Here is a 21,174-nt window from a genome sequence, read left to right on the forward strand (position 1 = left end):
CAACGACCAAGTTGAAAGAGCAAAATGCACGGTGTTAAGACGGGCGAAGACATGCCTAAATCGAACAATCATCTGCATATGTTCCCCTTTATGAGCTTTTGGAAAACATTCAATTGTATCGTTATTTGTGATAAAAACAACTTAATGATAAGCACTCGAAAGCTCTTCTGCGCCAATAAACGTGTATCATTAATTCGTTGAACGTTCGTTTGTAACTGCGGATCAAGTTCGCAGCTTGTTGAAGATCACTTCAATGAAACTCGAATACCATGGTTCGCTAAAAGGTACTAAACGATATCAGTCGCGATTGAAGAAGAAAGAGAGAACGGACTCTCGCGCGCCAGCAGCGAGTTTAAGATAATGTTTTCGCTGGTGCTACCGGCAGTTATTTTACTACGTGTCCCCTTAAGTTCTTCCTATCCTGTTTTACAATATCTGTCGAATACCTCGCGAGATTACAAAAACAACACGGTCGCGCTTCTGTCTCACGGAGCAAGAGAAAGAAAATACTCGCTGTCGTTCTGGGGGCGTCGTAAGTGCACGGACAACGGTCGACGCTCGCTTACCTTCAGGTGGCGACTTACGATCCAATAAAGTTTTTGTATCCCCTTCCTCTTCCCCTTCCCACCCCCCCCTCCCGGCACAGCTGCGATCCTGATCTTCTTTCCCGCGGGATGTGTTTCTGATTGGTAAAAGTTACCATGGTTTATAAGTTGATTAAGGACACAGCGGGAAGCGATGTCGAAGATTCTGTTTGCCCAGGTAACCCCAAACTCAGTTTCGTCGTGGTGAAGTAAGTTTAGTGACGCTACCATCAAGACGCGAGCAAGTCGCGACTTCTCTTAACTGAAGGGACTAAAACCGACTTGCGAAAAGAATAACAAAAAGAATATTGTTCATCGCGATTATATATCGTGATACTCAAACAAACTGTACCTGCTTCAATAATCAAACAAATTGGAATAGTATATATTTTGAAAAGGTTAAAGAAAAAAAAAATAGCCTGGAAAGATGCAAGCTTCATTGTTTAACTGAGATTTTCAATCGTGTAGGCAATAAGATATATAATCCCCAAAAAATAAAATAAAATTAATAAATATCATTTTCAAATTTAAAGTTATTAAAAAGTCCTTGAAAGTCTTTATTAATTAATTCATACGTAAATTTTTTTCTACGTTTATTTGTTAAATATTTTCTTGCAAAACTATAATCATAGAACAAAATCTTACTTGAAAGCTGATTTTCTTTTAACTTGTTTTATAACGCGGTTCTACTTCATTTTAATAACATCAGTGTTTGCCGTTCCATTTCAGTTGTAAATGTAAAAGCGCAAATTAACACGTCAGATAAGACTCAGATTTAAGTTGAAAGCTGAAGCACTGATCCATGGCAAGCATAAAATCGGAAAGACTGAACTTTAATTCTCCCGCAGAAAAATATCCAACAAATTCATTAAAAACGGAATCGTGAGGTAAAAACGCGAAGCATCAAACAGATATTTCAGAGAGGTCGCAATTTGCCATTGCCAGGCTAGGTATCGCGGTTATATATATGTCGAGCAACGCATAAAACCACAATAAATCTGACTCAAATAATAAATCCTGCCATATTATCGAGTAATACATGGCATTCCGATAGATTGTACTTTACGTTTGTGTAAATCTCGATGGATGTTGTGAAGAGTAAAGGAGAGAACGATGTGGTAGAAATAAAGCGAGAAAATTCCTTCATAATCGTAAAAATTTCTGGCCGAAATAAATCCAGGATTAAAATTTAAAGAAGAGGAATGGCACCAACACATATCTGATCTTGCGAAGCTCCGTTAAAATATGAAAAATTAATATGCTAATAATGTAGTTGACTCGTCCCTTTCAAATATACTGCTTCAGCTACTTTAAAATCGTTATAGGATAAAGTTGCTGAATACTACTTATATTATTTTATATTATTTAATTCCTACATTTGGTACTGATTTGTACGCAAATAAACGTTGGAAATTGTAGCTCAATGTTTTAGGTACCTATTACGATAATGTTTAACAAATAAATTAATTTATCACGATCCTTTTAGCAACATGCTGCAAAAGATACGCTTTAATATCATTTATTATAATAATATTGACATGGTGGTATTTAGGAGAAATTTAATAGATTTTATATAAATAAGATAACTTTATAATTGTACAAATATGTACAAATATTACGTAAAATATTCTATAAAAAAATATAAACACAAGCGCAAAAATATACATGAGTGTTAAGAATAAGAGAAAATATACGATGACATAAAATACTATGTAGGACATAGATTTGATCTCGTCTAGTTTGATATATAAATGGGAAAAAAAAAACTCAGACTCACACGCACAAAAGATAAACTTACAATACAAGCGTGAAATATATATGAAAGCAAAGAGTCAACGATTTACTCGTGATAATTTTCTATATGTTGTTTTTCTTTATGAATCCAGTATTCTTCGAAAATATATATTTACAAAAATTTCCAAGTTACCCTGTCTATCAGTATTTATCTTAAAAACCGATTGGAATTATACATGAGAATGTAAGATATTGAAAGTTAGTTTTGTCTTACAAATAAGCAAAGTCGCAGGATAAAATTTGTAAAAAATCCGTTACATTTTGCATACTGGCCTTTCGAAGCTACGATTTATATATATGAGCTATTCCCAATTTTTATGAAGAACCGATCATCGTTGATCCAGTCAATATACGTGACGGATTGATCGGTCGCTATTTGCATAGCATGAATGCCGCGGATAGTTATCCTTTGTAACATAATGTAAAAGTGCTAGCGCGGTTATTTATTTTGGTCGATCGGCGAATATCATGGTGGGTCCATTCGCATCGTATCGTTATTTATACACTAAGAAAAAAAGTTGTTAATTTGACTAAATTTTTCAATTCAATTAAATTTCTTTAAGTATTCATTCATTTAACTTAAATACATAAAATATTTAAATTTTAAATCAAATCTTTATGTATTTGACTAAAGCACATAAATATTTGAATTAAACAAATTTAATTAAGTTGAAAAGTTTAGTCAAATTAAGAATTTATTTTTCTTAGTGTATTATACACGCATGAATGATTTCGATTTAGGCGACCAGTACACATTCAGCAACTTTCTCAAATTGATGAGATATGATATAAATCCTCTTTATATAAATATATAATATCACCATAATAATATATAGTGAAAGCATCAGTGTTGGTATAAATGTAAGGTAGATACAGAGCATATTTTGTACCTCTTTTGCACTCTTCGTATCTCTTGTTTCTTCAAAGTTATATCGGTTTATATTATTTGAACGAAGAATGCCCAAATATACTCCCTGTTCTTATTGTCTCATACGTGTATGTACATCGCGAATGTAGAATAGGATAAGCGAGATCTAGCGCGTGATCTAGCGCTTACGATGTCGGGCTATGGGGGTATTAAAGGATAACGACTGCATATTGATATCTGCGTAGGAGCACGCGTCAGTTACGCAAAATTTATTCGTGCCTGTGATGGTGCGCAGATTAACTTCAGAAATACCAAAACTGCGAATATACGCGATGTAAATGTCACGGCTATTGGAATAAAGTTACTACAAAATATGAGTACGTTGCGTGACGCTGTTACAATTAAAAGTTTCCAAGCGCTTTCGGTATGCTTAGTATTAGTAGAATTAAGGGAAATTTATTGTACGCGATATACAAGTGCGTTACGGTGTTTCATTTAATGATAATATATTCGTAATTATAAGCCGCGGAGTTGAATTGTTTGTCTCTTTTACGATATGTCACGTCATCATTAAAACGTTTATCAATTTCCGTTTTATTGAAGATATCCTTGCTGTTATGTATAATATTTCGCATTATAAAAAAACAGGAAATTAATAAGTATAACAGCGTATCAATCACAACTACTTTTCCATTTAAATTTATCTGCAAATAAACTACACTTATCGACAGGAAGTCTTGTTGTCATTTTATTTGAGATATCTTGCTGCAAATATAACGTCTTTAACGTCCGTATTGGATGTCACAACAAATATGCATTTTACGAGTTAAAGTATATAATTATTGAATAAAAAAGTGAAATAGAATTACTTAAGAAAATATTAAAATTGAGTCTTAATATGCTCATAATATAATTATTTTTACAATTATGTCAAAATAAAAATTAAAAAAAAAATTACACAATTAAATCCGCCGCACTTTTTTTATTAAAAGCATTAACAGTAACATAAAAAATTAAAAACATAATTTATCGCTATTACAATCAAAATGTGATATTATGTATTTGTACAATTATTTTTATTTAGTATCTTTATTAAGTATAAATAAACAGAAAACTTTATTAACAAATTTCAAAGTTATACGCGGTAATAACGACTGAAATAACAATTAAAAAGATTTTCGGCGAATAAATCGGAAGATAAATCTTGTCAGCCAGAGATCAACTACCTAAAAGTTTTTCCTGGGGGCAAACTACTTTTTCCAGCGCGAGTAAACTTGTACTGGCAACGCCCCGACCGTAAGAAACCGTTGTTTCCGCGACAAGATATCTTCCACGCTCTCAGAAACGTTCTCTGCAAATTCGACGAGTTTCTCGACAAGACGTTAGCCGTAAAAAGCCAGCAGACCCGGTTGCTTCTGACCTGAGCAATTCGTTATTACCCCCTCGCCGTTCTCGGTGCTGCTCCTTCGTTACTCGCACTTATGTGTATATACATATATATATATATATATATGCGATACTAATTTCCTAGGTCCCATGAAACTCGCGGTTGATTTCTCCGGATTCGTATTTTCCTGGCTTTTTACCGCCGCGTACCCGAAAGATAATATCGTTACTACTTTACGAAGAAATTTATGATTCGCTATCATCTCGATTATCTCGATTGAATCGACTAAAGCAAATTGGATGAACAAATCTGTATTAGATGTATTATGATGACGCAAAGCAAGCATGTAACTTAATGTACGCCTAAACAGCATTAGAAAAAAAACTTCAGAGAATTAAATTATTAATTGAATAATCGAATGTTTGTCTAATGGCAATTCCATGAAAACAAATCTGATTTATGATATAATTTTGATTGAGATATGGCAAGACATTTTACAATGACCCACATTTCTGTTTCTGTTAATCAATTTCATTAGAAAATGTAAATTTTCTTTCTTTGTACGTAAGCGTAACAATTAAGAATACAAATGCGTTGGCAGAACAGAAATTTTTCAAGGATTTGATGAAACGATAGAAACGTAGTGAGACACAACGTGTCGCGTTCAGCGGCGGAATCCTGCTCGATCAAAGTCAATGGCGAATTTCGAATTTCCGCGGGCGATCAAGCCTGGTCCGCATTTCCATTTTGCATTTAGCTGTATCAGCTAATGAGATCCCCGCGACGTCATCCCCGGAGATTATGGGTAATGCATCGCCGGAGGCTGTGCCCGTGCCGCCGCGTTTCGCTCGACAAAAGTTACTCGACAACATTTTTGCTTGCAGTTATTAGTATTTCGCTCGGTGCTCCTGGCGGCTTTTGCACGGATTATCCGATTATTCAAATTCTCTTATCCCGCGGACGCGTTTGATAAAACCTTTTACCTTCAGAGATGACGTCCGGGTAAGGTTTAATCATCCGTGCTCTAATTCCGTACAGGACCTCAATCTCGGTATAAGAACTGGATTGCCCAAACAGACGATACGCATATTACTGCACATTTCTCGCGGGACAAAGGGTTTGCTTAACCTCTTTAATGTCTGTCAATGCACCGCCACCCTGTAGAGCTCACCAGGATTCCTCAACGTTCTTGCGCCGGAATTATTTCCGACTAAATTGAGCTCTAAAATGTGCCATCGCAGTAGGGCTATGCAAATTTCGTGCACATCAGTTAAAAGCCGGTAATAAATGGAACCCATTTCGAGCGCGTGATTTCGGCGATAAAGGGAAAATAGTAACGTGCGGAAATGATCTCCTTTCCGAACGGTTAGAGGAGTTTCCTACTACAATAAACATTGGCGACGATGATAATAGCAGCTATGTAGACACATACATTCCGTAAATTGAAAATCGATATCGAAATCCTGTGCACTTTCAATGAGGCTTACGAGTTTCATGGGGTGGTAAGAGCAAATAGTCTTCGATTTAACAATTTTTATAAAAGGACCCATTTCAAGTGAGAAGATGTGAGAAAAGCGGATTCCGATTGAGTGGTATAAAGTTAAAAAGGGCGCAGCTGTTAAATGGACCGTTAAAAAAAAAAGAAGGAAAAGTCCACCACGGGACTTCAAATATTTTTTTAACGTGTACATTTCAACGTTTGCGTGTTTTTACACTTGGCTAATTTCCTATCGAGCCAAAGGAATGGAGATGTAACGCCCGTACGTAACAGGTACGTCGAGGCGGCAAAATCAAATATAGGAAATTATCACATTTCCAAATTAGCTACGTAGAATAAATCGTTCAATAATAAATAATGGATTTAACTTTCTATCTTAAGAGATTCGGTAACCCGTTTAAATTTCGCTCGTTTATTTACATCGGTATTTTTCACCGGAAAGGCCAAGTTTTAATCTATTGTGCATACAACCGCAAGTATAATGTGCTGGAATCGCTAACACGTTCTCTCACTCCCTGATTCGATAATACGACAATCGTGTCGATAGGCATCACTTACCGGCATGCTGTTCAGCGTGAATGAGAGGTGAACCGGCGGCTTCGAGGGCGGCAGGCTGCAATTTGCCCTCAACATATCGCCTGGGTCGTAGCGATCGCGTTCCGATACGATAACGGGCTCTTCACGGGGCAGAACTGAAACATAATAATTTCGCGGGTCTCTCTTATAGTCATTGTCGTCGAAACTCGTGCACAGCGAGTACGAGGTGGCGGGCGCCGTAATCGCTCCGTTTCCCCGTGCTCGCCGCCGAACTTATCCAATATTCAAGCGCCAATGAGGAGACCCCGTTATGTCGCCAGCTTTATGCGCTTCCGCAGAGTACAATGGGGTACGTGTATTGCGTAATCCCGACGCCATCCTCAGAAGGCAGTTACGAACGCGTAACCGGGGAAAAATATTAAGCGCGGTACGTAGATATTGATTTTGTAGCGGGAATCGGGTAAACGCGGGGCGTTGCACTGCAAAGACAATAGCTGCAAACTGAAACTGTGATTAAAAGCTTGTTTGTTCTGCAGCAAAATGAAGTGTCCGTGAATAGAACCGGCTATTGCCACCGCACAGATAACGGACCTATGTGAAGTAATAAAGCAAACTTTGTATTGGAAATTCACTAATCGTCGTGATATTTCAAACAGGAAATGTAACACGTCAAAATAATCTAATTTCCGAAGAATTGCGAATGTATTTATCAGATATGTCTGATACAACAAGCATCTCTTAAAAATTCAATATTTCATAAAATAAAATTCAACGATTCATAAAATAATTATCTTTAGTGCATTTGTTAAAAAATCAGTTATTTAAAATTCAATATCTCTTGAGCATTTCTTAATTATATATTATATGTGTAAATATTACACTTAATGCATATACGTATTACATATTTCTAATAACGTTTATTTAAATTTATTGATTCCATGTTTATGTATAAATGCAACATCAAATGCATAGATATTATATACTACACGTTTCAATTTCGTTCGACGCACAAATACTTTTGGAGAAATTGGACGAAGTGTTGAAAACGGACCGTCAATTTACAAGGCACTTCAACTTTATCAAGGTCCAAAGCGACCGAAGATATTAAATACCCGCTGTGAACTCAGGAAAATATTTTTTATAAACGTTAGTTTACATGAAAAATATTTGTTTACCTACTACATCTCTCGATTATATACAATGTATTCATTATGTGTCGCAAACAATCACAGCAAATTACAAGACCATATTATATGTAGATTATATTGAAAAAAATCACTTCAATAACGTTTATTTAATTAAAATATAACAAATTAATGTGAAAAGTACATATTGACTTTGACGATTAATTTCCAAGCATCAAATGCTGCTGGGAAATCATCAACGTTCATTTCGCTGTATGCTAATTAATGATTTCGAGATTCAAACTAACTTAAACCCAAATTAAAATAGCTAGAAAGTTTATCAAATTTTGATGGCGTATTTAGTCAGACATTCATCGAGCCCCAGTGCTATATACGATGAATTTAATTCCTCGAATAATTGAGAAAATCAAATCAAGTAGACTTTGGCAGTATACGTTTTAATAGAAATAATAAACCATAATACCCATAATAAATAAACTGCACTCATTAAACGAGAAAATTAAATGCACATGTCTGACATCTGCAAATATCTCTCACATAATTATACACATATTTAGACATTTAAAATTATTTAATGCAAATATCTCCCAAGTTTGACGATATTAAGAAAATTATAATGTTACGGAAAAGCGGCTGATTTGTTCACATGATAAATTGAACTTGTTATAAGTTTTGTATGTCATAGCTCAATTTTCATTAATGATTTTTTGCTGCTGCCTGTTTAGATTTTTTAAATAAAATAACATTAAAATAAATATGAAAGATGTTCTGAGATTTTCAATCGATTCACTTCGATAGCGCGTTATAGTATCCTCTCAACTTGGACTTTTCGATTACTCTCACGTTCTTAACTACGGGTTTCGTATATGTGTACTTTATACAGCGAAGCACTTGAAGCCAACGTGCTTGAGATGAAACCGGAAGCTATTGCTGCTAAGTCAAGTGAAAGGAATAACCGTGAAGTCTCCTAAGCTCTGCTCGAGGCGACGATAAACCGACGACTCGTGAAACGATAGAACGATTAATCGAATCCCGGTTACGTTGCCACGTTGCGTCAATGAATAGTATCGAACAAGGTGCAAAAATCGATAAGAAGCACAGCAAGAATGCCAAAGCAACGCTATTATATATTCACGCAATGCACGAATACGAATTCGTGAATGACTAATATTTAATATAGGATCCTGTTGTATAAAGAAAAATTATTAAATAAAAATCTGAGTCGTTTAGAAAAAGTAAAATGTAAAATTTCTTTTGTCCTATAGTAAATTAAACGTTATCTGAATATAAATATTAAGAATATTCCTGAATTATGATATAACTAAAATTACAGAACATTATCATGTGAGAGGAATTTTCACCTTTTTTTTATTAACCAAGACTTTGTTACAAAATCTATCGTTACAAAAAAAATTCATAATTATGACTTTTTCCTGAACATTTATGAAAAATATAAAGAATAGAGGAAAGAAGAAATAACCGATGCGCCACTGTCAGATATCGCGAGAGAATTACGAGATAAAACTTTCACTGTGACATAAAATAGTCTATTTTGCGCCGAGTTTTCCGTGTCCTATATTCAAGTAAATTTCGATTAAGTTTCGATATCGATTTATTGCTGCGATCTACTGCAGTGCAAATTTTAACCACGATGCCGTTACGATACGAGAAAATCGATAGAAACGAAGGGAAGTAACGTTCAAGAAAATTCAAGTGCGGATACAATTTTTCTTTGAGCATGTGAAAACTGCACCAGAACAAGATTCGTTTATCCTACGAGCATCTTGCGATGTTATCGTAAAATATAAAATTCATATCCTGTTCGAAGTGCGAACAGTTTCGCTTTGCCAGAGAAGATTCTTGTGTCTGGATTCGAAGATTGCTAATAAAGAAAATGATCCGCAGATATTATGTCTTTGCCAATTGTAACGAATTGCGGGCCACCATCGTGATCGATGAGAGATTGTGTGGTAGAAATGGAATCTTCGCAGATCATTATCCCTCCCTCGCCCCCATTACGTTGAATATTCCTTCCAAGTTATCTACCAATCTTGTACGAAAACCCGTTAATCATAGATCGGGAAATATTGATCGAAATCGTGTAGCGCGGCAGTAATGCACCACAATTAAAACAAAGAATAAAAAGAAAACAATGGAGGCAAGTTTTCTACAAAGACTTGTTTGCTGAAAAATAAATGTGATGCATTTACAGCAACTCGGTGAAAAAGAGAAAACCTTTAAATATTTGACGGAGGAGTATCCGGAAATAGACAAAAGAAAAATAAAACTTGAAGTATCTTACTGAAAAAAGAAAAAGTTAGGAATGTAATAAAGTTGGAATAATTAAAAAACTAAAAGGAAAGAAATTCCAATATGAAAATATTTATACGGAAAGTAAATATAAGCAATATATAATAGTTTAACAAATAAATGTTAAAAAAATTCAAGTAACGTAATTCCATTTTTAATTGCAATTTAATTAGTTACAATAAAATAAAACAGTATTTTGTGACAAATATGTGGTCAAATACTTGGTATAAAAATAAAAAATAAGGATCATCTCTATTCTTATTTTGGAATGTAGAGAATTTCAAAGCAGTCGAAATTTTAAGTAATCCTAAATAAAAAAAATTTTTTAGACAAATTTAAAAACGTCCCGTTGCGCGCAAAAGAATTCACTGAATCAAAGTACTACTAGAAAATAATGTATTTACAAACGTTTTTATGTGCTATCACTGTAAAACATTTTCAAAGAATTTTATAAAAATGTATTCGCCTGCGTTTGATGGCTGGGATATTGGATGATATGACTGATCCTTGAATTTTGTAGATTGAAATGGCCAACGGTTGCCAGAAATTTCGATAGCCATCACGCATCATTCGATCATCAATCTTGTTCTCCGCTTATCGGAAGTCAATTTCAAAGTTGGAATGACATACTACCACATATACAAATTTTTGATGACTACCATCCATATGTTTCCGTAAATGAAAAGACTGCCAATTAAATGTGACACATTTCTTCAATTAAAATAATAATAGTACATCCGTATAACAGTTAATTGGCACAAAACTTTTGCTTCAATATTATTTGAAAATACTTTTTAAATGTGATAATTAATTAATATTGCAACAAGTATAACTTTTGGTAGTGTAAAAATTAAAACGTGTTACAAAATCAATTTATACATATAATATTTTATTCAATTTTCTCTATATCAAAGAAATTCTATTTTCTAAATTTTTAATTATTTGTTTGTAACATTATAATAAATATTCTTTACAATTATCAATGTAATAAATTATCCATTTAACATACATAATGTGTAAAATAAAATATATTTCATATTTAAATTTACTTTAATTATAAAAAATTTTTACAAAAACCATTATTGTGTAATAAAGAGAAAAAATTTAATTAAGCACAACCAATAAAAGTATTATGCGCCAGTAATGCAATGTTGTAACAACGTAAATTCCTAATGGACATTTTATTCGATGTTATGATGAAAGAACTGCTAGAGAATTTTTACATAAGAGTACAACCAAATATTTTCCAATGATAACATATTTTAATAAGTGTTTTGACATGTAAAAATATCTTCAAGATTTACTTGCTAGTAAACTTAATGAAAATTCAGAAGTGAATCTGTACAAAACGCGGTTTAGTCACGCATTTGTCAGTGCATTGAGAAGAACGTACTTAAGCAGAATTACAAGCGATTTCGATATAGTGTTTACTATTCTCAAGCGTTATAAGATCTGAATCTATTTTACATTCCTAAGAGCATTAGAGTGCAAATACATAGAAATTTCATCATTAACATACATGTGGAATTTTTTTGATAAGTAACCTCACCTTGAATAGAATAAAATTATGCAAGATTTTCCAAAAATGTTGCAATTTTGTGTTAAGTGGAATATTACGTTCTATGGTATACTTTACACTTGTTACTGTGTTCCACGTTACACCAAGAAATAATTATCGTTATAAACAATTAAGAGATAATAAAAAAGTCAAATTTTTATTATAAAACATTAAGATTGGTTAAGAAACTCGATAAAAGTGGATTTATTATATTCAAAACATTTTGTATGTGTAATATATAAAACACAAAGATCTCGAACTTATTAATTAAAATAATCTTCTTATTGTACATTATTACTATTTTAGCTATTTCGGTCTCTCAAATTATATTTATTTTGTGACAAAATTAAAATCAATTTATTTTCATAGAAATTGTATATATTTTTTACACTTTTTATTTTCCAGCATTGATATTTAAATGTTCAATGTTGAAGAATTAATCGTTCAAATTTAACGACCAGAAATTCAACTCCTAAAATTGATTGCAACCTCAAATATTTACAGCTTTGAAATACTTGCGAAAGTTACAAGCGCGTATAAATGTACCAACGACTATCAACTAGAGAGTAAATATCAATAATAATCATAACTTTTGTACGGCACATATAACATGTGTTCCAACGTTCCAATACGAACAATGTTAATTACGCAATAATTATTATACATTTAGTAATGTATACATATCAAAATTAATTTACATAAAATGAAATAAGCATAAATATATGCAATATGTAGATTCACTTAATTTATTAAAATTGGTAATTTACTACAATAATTTTATTAAAATTTAGCAATCTAATTCATAAAACAACGTATAACATTAATAGGCAAATTTAGAAAAATTAATTAAAAAAACAAAAATATTCTCTTTTATGCTGCAATTAATTTCAAGTATATTTTACTTAGCAAAAGTTTAATTTACAAACTTAATTATTAAGAAATATTAAGAGCTTGAGAATTCAAAGATTTACGCGAGAAATAATATCGCTCTTAATTATTAACAAAAAATTGTTTCGAAATTCGTTACAGTAATTAAATAAATACTTACAAAAATTATTCGGACAAAGCATATGTTCGAGGCAATCTATACATCATATACATACATCTAACTATCAGATAACGTGATTATAAAAAAAATGAGTTGCTTCGTCTGAATTGTGTAATTTCAAAGGACCCAACGTTTTATTCTTAACGAGGTTTCTGGAGAATTTTCTTTCTAATGGAATACTTTCTAGAAATAGCATAGAGGTCGTCGGATATAAAATAATGAAGTGATGGAGTACACACCGTGCTACTCATGATGTGTTCGCTTACGGTACAATGCTCGCGTATAGTTAGGTAATTCAGTAATACCGTTCACGAGTTTATGCGACTTTGCTATTACTATACGCCACTCTATCAAGGGACACTGCACAATGTTACTCATACTAATTCAAATTTACACAAGTCTTATGCACATAAATGACTAAATCGCATGACACGGTTACCTTCATCGAATGTCTCGCGCGATGCAAATTATTTTTAATTTCAACGCGAATTGTATGCAATTGACATATTAGTGTTACAGAATGCTGAATGTACCGTCGAACTCGGCATTCTGCCTTCGTTTTGTGCAAAGGATGCAGGAGAGACGAGGGAGCATAGAATTTCTGATATTCAAGCATTTTTCCAACATCTTACGCAGAATCGTGCCGTCGCACTTTAAGACGTTACAGACCGTTCATCGAATCCTCTCGATATAGAGTTGCGAAATAAATTCTTCTCCTTCTAAAGGAGATGATAGTACATGTTCCAAGAATAGTTTCGTAATTTCGACACATAAATTCTATTCAAATAACTTTTCGCCTGAATTCCTAGCACGCCTAGCCACGATAAGAAAAAAGTACGTCAATTTTGTCGCTCGATTTCATCGCGTAATATTCGTGGAGAAATAGTGGCAAAATCGTTTTCCGCATATAAAACGAAGAAACAGTTTTATAAGTATTTTATAAGTATTTGCTTTTTTTGAAAAACAAATAAATTTCAAGTATAATAATACGACTGTATTATGATAATATAGTAACGCGTAAAATATTACAATATTGGATCGAACAAAACCCGTTTATACACAATAACTGTTTTGTAATTAATATACACTCTCGTTATATCACGAAAAAAATTAAAATTGCGTATGCAACGTTTATTAAACCTGCAACCTATAGAAAAAAACAAGTATACAGCACGTAGGTAAATAAAAATCTTGAATATAATAAAAATATTGAATCATTTTCCGCTAAATAAAGCAGAATATATACAGCCGCAAAAAATGCAGCTATTTTTTAACTTGAAAAACTAAATATATACAAGAAATATTTGTAAATCAACATAGCAAATAAAATTTTTACAACATAGTAAATAAAATTGTACGTTTAGAATTTATTTCATAATAAATAATTTAACAAAAAATAGAATAAAAGATATATCAATTAAAAAATGTGTCTAATGATTCTGAACCACATCAAAGTAAGTCATATGGTTTTTACCAGTCGCTCTATTTGTCCTATAATTTTAATACGTAAGAAGTTCTTTTTATAAATCTGACATCTATATTTCTATTTAAAATTTAAAAAAGTTAATTATATTAAAGCATTTTATGAAAACATTACTTAAATATTATTTTGAAAAAGAAACACATACAAAGTTAATTTAAATAACAATATCAAATTTGCGACATTCACTTCAAATATGTAATTTCTCTGTAGAAACTGCAATATAAACAGGATACATTTGATTAGCAATTCAGAAATTCACTAATTAAACCGAATTAAACGTTCCGAGAAATTTGGATCTCTTTATATTTTAACTTTGCCATTGCCGTAATATTCTGTTATGTAACTATTTTTAACAAGCACAACAGTGTCACAGCAAACAATGCAGCACGCGTAGCAACGTACAAAAAGTCCAACAAGAGAATACGTTTCATGCGTTGCGAGTTTTATGCGTAGTATAAAGGATGTAACTATATATGCAAACATATACGCGTCAAAGTTCTTTAACTGTACTTCAAGAGTCTCGATTTTTGCTTTGCAAAATACGTTTCCACGATGCACGATTCACGCGTCCTTAATGCTACATCGTATCGTGAAATCTTCGATTTCCCACAAGTTTACAAAAAAAAGAGATTGTAAAAAGCATCTGGTAGTCCCGACAACGCTGGTAACCTATAGCAGGAAGATTTAAAGATCTCAATGGACAGATATATGGTGAAATTACTATCTCACGGTTGCTCAACCTTGAATAAATCGCGAGTCCCTTAAATTCAATAACGCAAACACTAAAGTGAGAATTCCCAATGTAGCTGAAGTTAGCAGCCAAAAGCAGCAGCCAAACGTCGAGCGGCCATGGCCGAACGTCATATAGGCGTTTTTAGGGGGCACCATTCAACCAAACGTTAAGAATTGCCTGGTTATGAGATTTTTAACAAACTTTGAAAAATTTGCATAAAGTTTAGTCATTATAATACATAATCGGTCATTTGCGACAAGACTTGTAATTTATCAATTGTTATAATTTTTTAAACTAATTTTTATTGTTTTCCGCGCCTCAGGCCTAAATGCAAAATACGATATCTTTCAAATTTGGCTGGAAATATCTTTCCGTAACGTACAATCGACTGATAGATCATTCGCGAGATGACGTGCATTTGCCTAATTGTTATAAATATTTAAAAAATTGAGTTTTATTGCTTTTTGCGCCTCACGCCTAAACGCAATGTACGATTTCCTCCAAATTTGGCTGGAAATATCTTTCAGTAACGCACAATCGACTAATCGATCATTCGCGAGATGACGTGCATTTGCCTAATTGTTATAAATATTTAAAAAATTAATTTTTATCGTTTACTGTGCCTCACGCCTAAACGCAATGTACAATTTTCTCCAAATTTGGCTGGAAATATCTTTCAGTAACGTACAATCGACTGATCAATCATTCGCGAGATGACGTGCATTTGCCTAAATGTTATAAATATTTAAAAAATTAACTTTTATCGTTTATTGTGCCTCACGCCTAAACGCAATGTACGATTTTCTCTAAAATTGGCCGGAAATATCTTTCAGTAACGCACAATCGACTGATCGATCATTCGCGAGATGACGTGCATTTTCCTAATTGTTATAAATATTTAAAAAATTAATTATTATCGTTTTGTGTGTTTCACGCCTAAACGCAATGTACGATTTCCTCCAAATTTGGCTGGAAATATCTTTCAGTAACGCACAATCGACTGATCGATCATTCACAAGATGACCTGCATTTGCCTAATTGTTATAAATATTAAAAGAATTAATTTTTATCGTTTATTGTGCCTCACGCCTAAACGCATTGTACGAATTTTTCCAAATTTGGCTGGAAATATCTTTCCGTAACGTACAATCGACTGATCGATCATTCGCGAGAGGACGTGCATTTTCCTAATTGTTATAAATATTTTTTAAATTAATTTTTATCGTTTGGAACCGTGAAACCTCTACGTCCTCGTCGTCGGCTCTGGGTGCGGCAAAAAGCGGTAATGTACTGTACAAAAAAAAATCGCTGCATTATTCTGGCAATCAACTGTTTTGCAAAAATGCATTTTCATAAAAATTTTCATATACGCTTAATTAAGTCGTTCTAGCCTTCAAAAAATATTTTTGTAGAAATATGAAGACAGTGTTTCTTGTATTTATCTGACTAACGTAATTAACAATTTTAAAAACCACAAAACAATTAATAACAAACGCGGATGAAAATCTCATAACCAGGGAATTTTTAACGTTTGATTGAATGGTGTCCCCTGGAAACGCCTATATCATGCTCGGCGTTTGGCTGCTGCCTTTGGCTGCTAGCTTTAGCTATATGAATTCTCAGATGTTCGTAAATCAAATCATTTATTTTTTAATAACTGAACTCTCATCTAATAGATAAATTCGAAAATACAATCCCCAAAAAGTTGATCAAAACAATATTGTATTCATTAACTATATCTTATATTTCTTATAATAATTTCTTTTCAGCAGTGTCAATTATTCATCAGACTAAAAGACACGCTTTCACTTAGTTGATATAAATAATTTTATAAATATCCGTATAATTATATTTTTATCATATTTTAATATGTAATATTTTGTAACATTCATACACCGTATGATAAACAACTTGATTAATATGCATTATGGAATCCATCACTTACACGTATTAAATGAGTGATTTGAAATTCACTTTATCGAGTTTGTGACACGATTATCAATGGAATGCAAAGCGACATACTTTTAATTACGCGAGTTTAACTTTTAAATTTCATGCGATAAATTACATCCATGCTGATGACGCTAGAATGATTAACTAATTTCCTTAATGAACGACAAAACTTCTAATTCAGCGAAACGTACATGAATCTCTGAAATGGAATTTTGCCAACTACGATTTATCGTCATATTGTCCTAAATTTGAATTTTTGAAATATGCCAAATTTATAATCAAATATAAATAAGTTTATCTCAATACAATGCCTTTTGATACTTTAGGAATAAGTATCTCTTTTCAATATATTTTAATATCTCAGAAATATCATTATTTATAATTCTACAAAAAATTACAAATTACACAATATATGTTGATCAAAATACTGTTAAATCAAATATATACTGCATTAAATAAACAAGCTGATATCAATTCAGCGACAAAAAGGACAACACATAGATCAGATTAAATATAGACGGATCAAACAGAATTAATAACAATGATGAGAAAACTTTCATTGCCAGCTGCGCCACAGGAATATATTTCTTTGAGTACTTTTGAGTACTTCAGCTTACGACGTTGCATTGCACATAAATAAAATTATAACGATAAAGGGATTAGCAAAAATAATGTCAACAAAATATTGCTATTCTATAATAAAAAATACAATTATTTAAAACAGTTTACAATTGTTCTTTGTCGTAATGATTTTATATATTTGCCATATTACTATTCTTCAAAAGTAAAGTTATATTGAAGTAAGAGAACGAAAAAAGCTTAGTATCTTCGTAATGTACTAAAATTTTAGACAAATTTTGCAGTATTTTTTACACATTAATTTATTAAACATATCAATTCAAACAGTAGAATGGTACAATAAGAGAAATCAAATTTTCTAAAAATTTAATATATTTTAATTTGGATTGTTACAAATAAAAATAAAAGATGATAGTTGTTAAAATTTATAAATTAGAAAGTATATCATTAAAAATACTGCAACTATTTCTTCATCTATTTCAGTTCGGGGAAAAAAACATACAAAACGGAGTAAAATCTCATTTTTATAATAGTTGAATAAATGAAGCATTTTTACAGGTCAACTGCTTTGAAAAGAATTTTCACGTAAAAATACGCGGTTTAAAGAAAATATATGAAAGCATTTATGCCAGCTCTAATTATGTATCGCTCGTAATTTTATAAAATTATCATATTCACACAGAAACTGGAACATTACACCGAAGCTTTTTAGCTTACTCAATTGAGATGAAAAATGTTACCGCTGCTTTAGTTTGCTGCAAATGCATACGCGTATACAATCAGAATTAAGAAACTTGAGTTAAAAAAAAAAATATTATATAAGATTCGCGAGACAATTGCGTAATTTTTAATTGCTCATCACAAGGCCATATTGCAAGTCGCAATTTGTGACTTTAATACTTTATAAGAAAAATTAGTTTCTCCATTATTACTAAAAGTTTAATTATATATCTTCGCATGTACATTCATTCAAAGATATCTCGAGGAAGAATTAGAATTATTATAATTGAGCAACCATCTCATATGTTTGAATTACCTGATGTGATGTAATAAAAAAAAAAAGCTTTTGACTTTCAAAGCACTCGCCTAATTCGCTCGTGCGTAAAACTATGGTCCTGGATAACGGAAGACTGGCAGTCTGCCTTGTGCATGTGCGGAGTTTCGTGATACCGGGTAATACCGTAGGGCATGTACTTACATACTACGGTGAGATTCTTGAAGGCGGAGGCCGTGGAGAAGGTCGGCGCGTCTGCCGTAACTTCGCAGATGAATGTACCCGAGAGGCCAAAGTCGACATTGCGAAGCGTTACCTGGCTCTTGTTCGAGTTGTCGAGCTGAAACACACGTCCACATAAGGTGTATAGAATGGAAGTATCTGCGTATCAGGCGCGGTAGCCTAGGTTATTACGCTGCAGCGAAGTCACAATGTCATTTACATGCGGGTAACGTGATTCGATATAATCTCATTTGTCGCAAAAGACGTTAACATGTGTTAGAGAAATTAGGTATTTGTTTTATGATTCAATGTCTGTGTATAATTACTAATTGTATTGATAAAGACAGGCTTGAAGTAGTTATTTTATTAATGTGTGATACATATTAAGTTTTGGTGCAAAAATAATTGCAGTTTTCGTTAATTTAAACTCTGGTACTTATTTTGGAAAAGTCTATATTTAATTACGTTTGAACTTCGTCTCGTATTATTTTAAATCTCATACAATAAAATCGCTCCAATTTGCTCCAATTTTATATGTAAGTTTATTGCGTCTCTTTTTTTAGATTTTTCATAAATATAAAATTAAAACTTTTAAAATAATGCAGAGTTCTTTATTTTGGCAAATACTCCATGAATATCCTAGCTCTTTGGTTGCGTCGAAGAATGCTTTAACTATTTGAGAGAACAATCGCCTTATCAGAAAATTATCCGACACTCGCGACTAAAGTGGTCCAGAAAGCCAAGCTAGTAGCGGAAGTAAAGGTGAAGCGACGCGATGGCTATAGAGGCCGAGTAAAGAAAGATTTAATCGGAATAGGCAAAACAAAGCGTGCATAATTAACTGTGATTAAATAATGATAGAGCAAGAAGCATCAGCAAGCGAGTCCGCGCCGGAGCGAGAAAAAGAGGTGAATTGCAAGCTCTTTGACAAGCGGGAAAGGAGCGTGAAAGGCAAGTGAGCTCTCTCTTCGTTGATTTATGTGGGCGAAGGTGCGGAGTTCCCAGGCTGACTTTACAGAACCAGGGACAAAAGCCCAGAACGCCGCGCGGGAGGAATAAATATGAAACCATAGCACTCTCACTCGGCGCTATCTAGGGAATAATCTCCGACATGTAGCGTCTTGTCGTCCTCCCCTTACTAACGATGACACCGATACTCTCGCGCGTGATACTAAATATTTGTGTGGCGTATGAATCCATCATTCACAGACTACTAATGTCCAAGATAACAATCTCGCGCGAGACATCAATTTCGGTCGGAAAAGTACTACCAACTGCATGAAAAATTAATAAACTGCTAAAATTACTCGATCAAAATATCGTAAAATATAACTGTACTTTCTGTTCTTTTCGTATGCGTGTTTCTACAGAAATAAAATCCTATGATCTTCACAAAATACAATTCTTACTTTCGAAGCTAATAATAATTCACTATCGATTACTATTTTAAGGTTCTCGTTCTATTCGTAGTTTTAAAGGGCATAGGTATTTGACACGAAATCATTATTTGCGGCTACTTTTATATCTCGAAAAATTCGATCGTGCGGTAACATGTCTATTGCGATAGACTGTCTTTTTTTTTAATAGACCGTTACGTTGTCCGATACTTGTTTGAATTCCTGCTAGAATGGCTGCGACGTCAATATTCCGGAAACGTGATATCTACACTTCTCGAACGAGCGTCAGTACTTGGTTTGGTCGAGAATCACAAATAGATATTGGGAACGAATCATTGCGTCTTCGGTCACGACATTGCGGAATAATGGATCGCAGGTCATGCGTCGAGTCTTTTTGCTTGCTAACCCACTCGCCTATTATCTTTACCGTCACAGAATTTCTGATGGTCGACATTCAATTTCGCTTTAACGTGAAAATATATGAAAATCAATGATACTATTAGACTCGTTCTTTATCGCTGCGCTGGACTGCAATGAAACTTTTTATCTCGTTTTTGTCAAACTTCAAATATACATCCATATCATTTGAAACACAGCAAATGTACGTTAATTCAGCTACAAAGAACGGAATGGTTTTACGAAGCTCGATGCGTGCAATCCGACGAAACACGTTAAATACATTAATATACTTATATTTCATCGTAAGCACGCCTTTATCATACCGCATAATATCCCGTGTTACAACACCTGCCTGAGCGGCGCTTTGTTGACTCGTGTAAATGCTTCGTTCGCTTTGACTCCGCAAACGCTGAGTCGAATTGGTTAACTCGATGTTTAGCACTTTCAACATATACGCAGAATTTCCGCGTACGTGCGGAATCCCAACAATAACTCCCTTTTACTTGCGTATAGAATAAAATTCGTTATACGAAAAGTTTCCGCGTGATGGTAGAGTACGCGATGTAATAACAAGATAATTCACGTTCGTAATCGCATAAACGATCTAGTACCACGGTGAAAAACAACGAAGTGAAAATCATTTTTTTCCCAGCCCGATTGGGACACGCGTCGTTGCGAGCGTGCT

At 33.3% G+C, this 21,174-nt stretch overlaps 1 protein-coding gene across 2 annotated transcripts in view; it reads right to left on the reverse strand.

The window, feature by feature from the left end:
- LOC105831833 overlaps window positions 1-21,174 on the reverse strand; it is a 145,304-nt gene that overhangs the window by 43,523 nt on the left and 80,607 nt on the right. For both annotated transcript variants that reach the window (XM_012672261.3, XM_012672262.3), the window contains exons 3-4: window positions 18,676-18,811; window positions 6,690-6,823 (exon numbers count right to left, since the gene is read on the reverse strand). In XM_012672261.3, the coding sequence (XP_012527715.1) occupies window positions 6,690-6,823; window positions 18,676-18,811 (270 nt within the window). The remainder of the gene's footprint in view (window positions 1-6,689; window positions 6,824-18,675; window positions 18,812-21,174) is intronic.

The sequence above is a fragment of the Monomorium pharaonis genome, chromosome 6 (assembly GCF_013373865.1).
Source record: "Monomorium pharaonis isolate MP-MQ-018 chromosome 6, ASM1337386v2, whole genome shotgun sequence".
Classification (NCBI taxonomy): domain Eukaryota; kingdom Metazoa; phylum Arthropoda; class Insecta; order Hymenoptera; family Formicidae; genus Monomorium; species Monomorium pharaonis.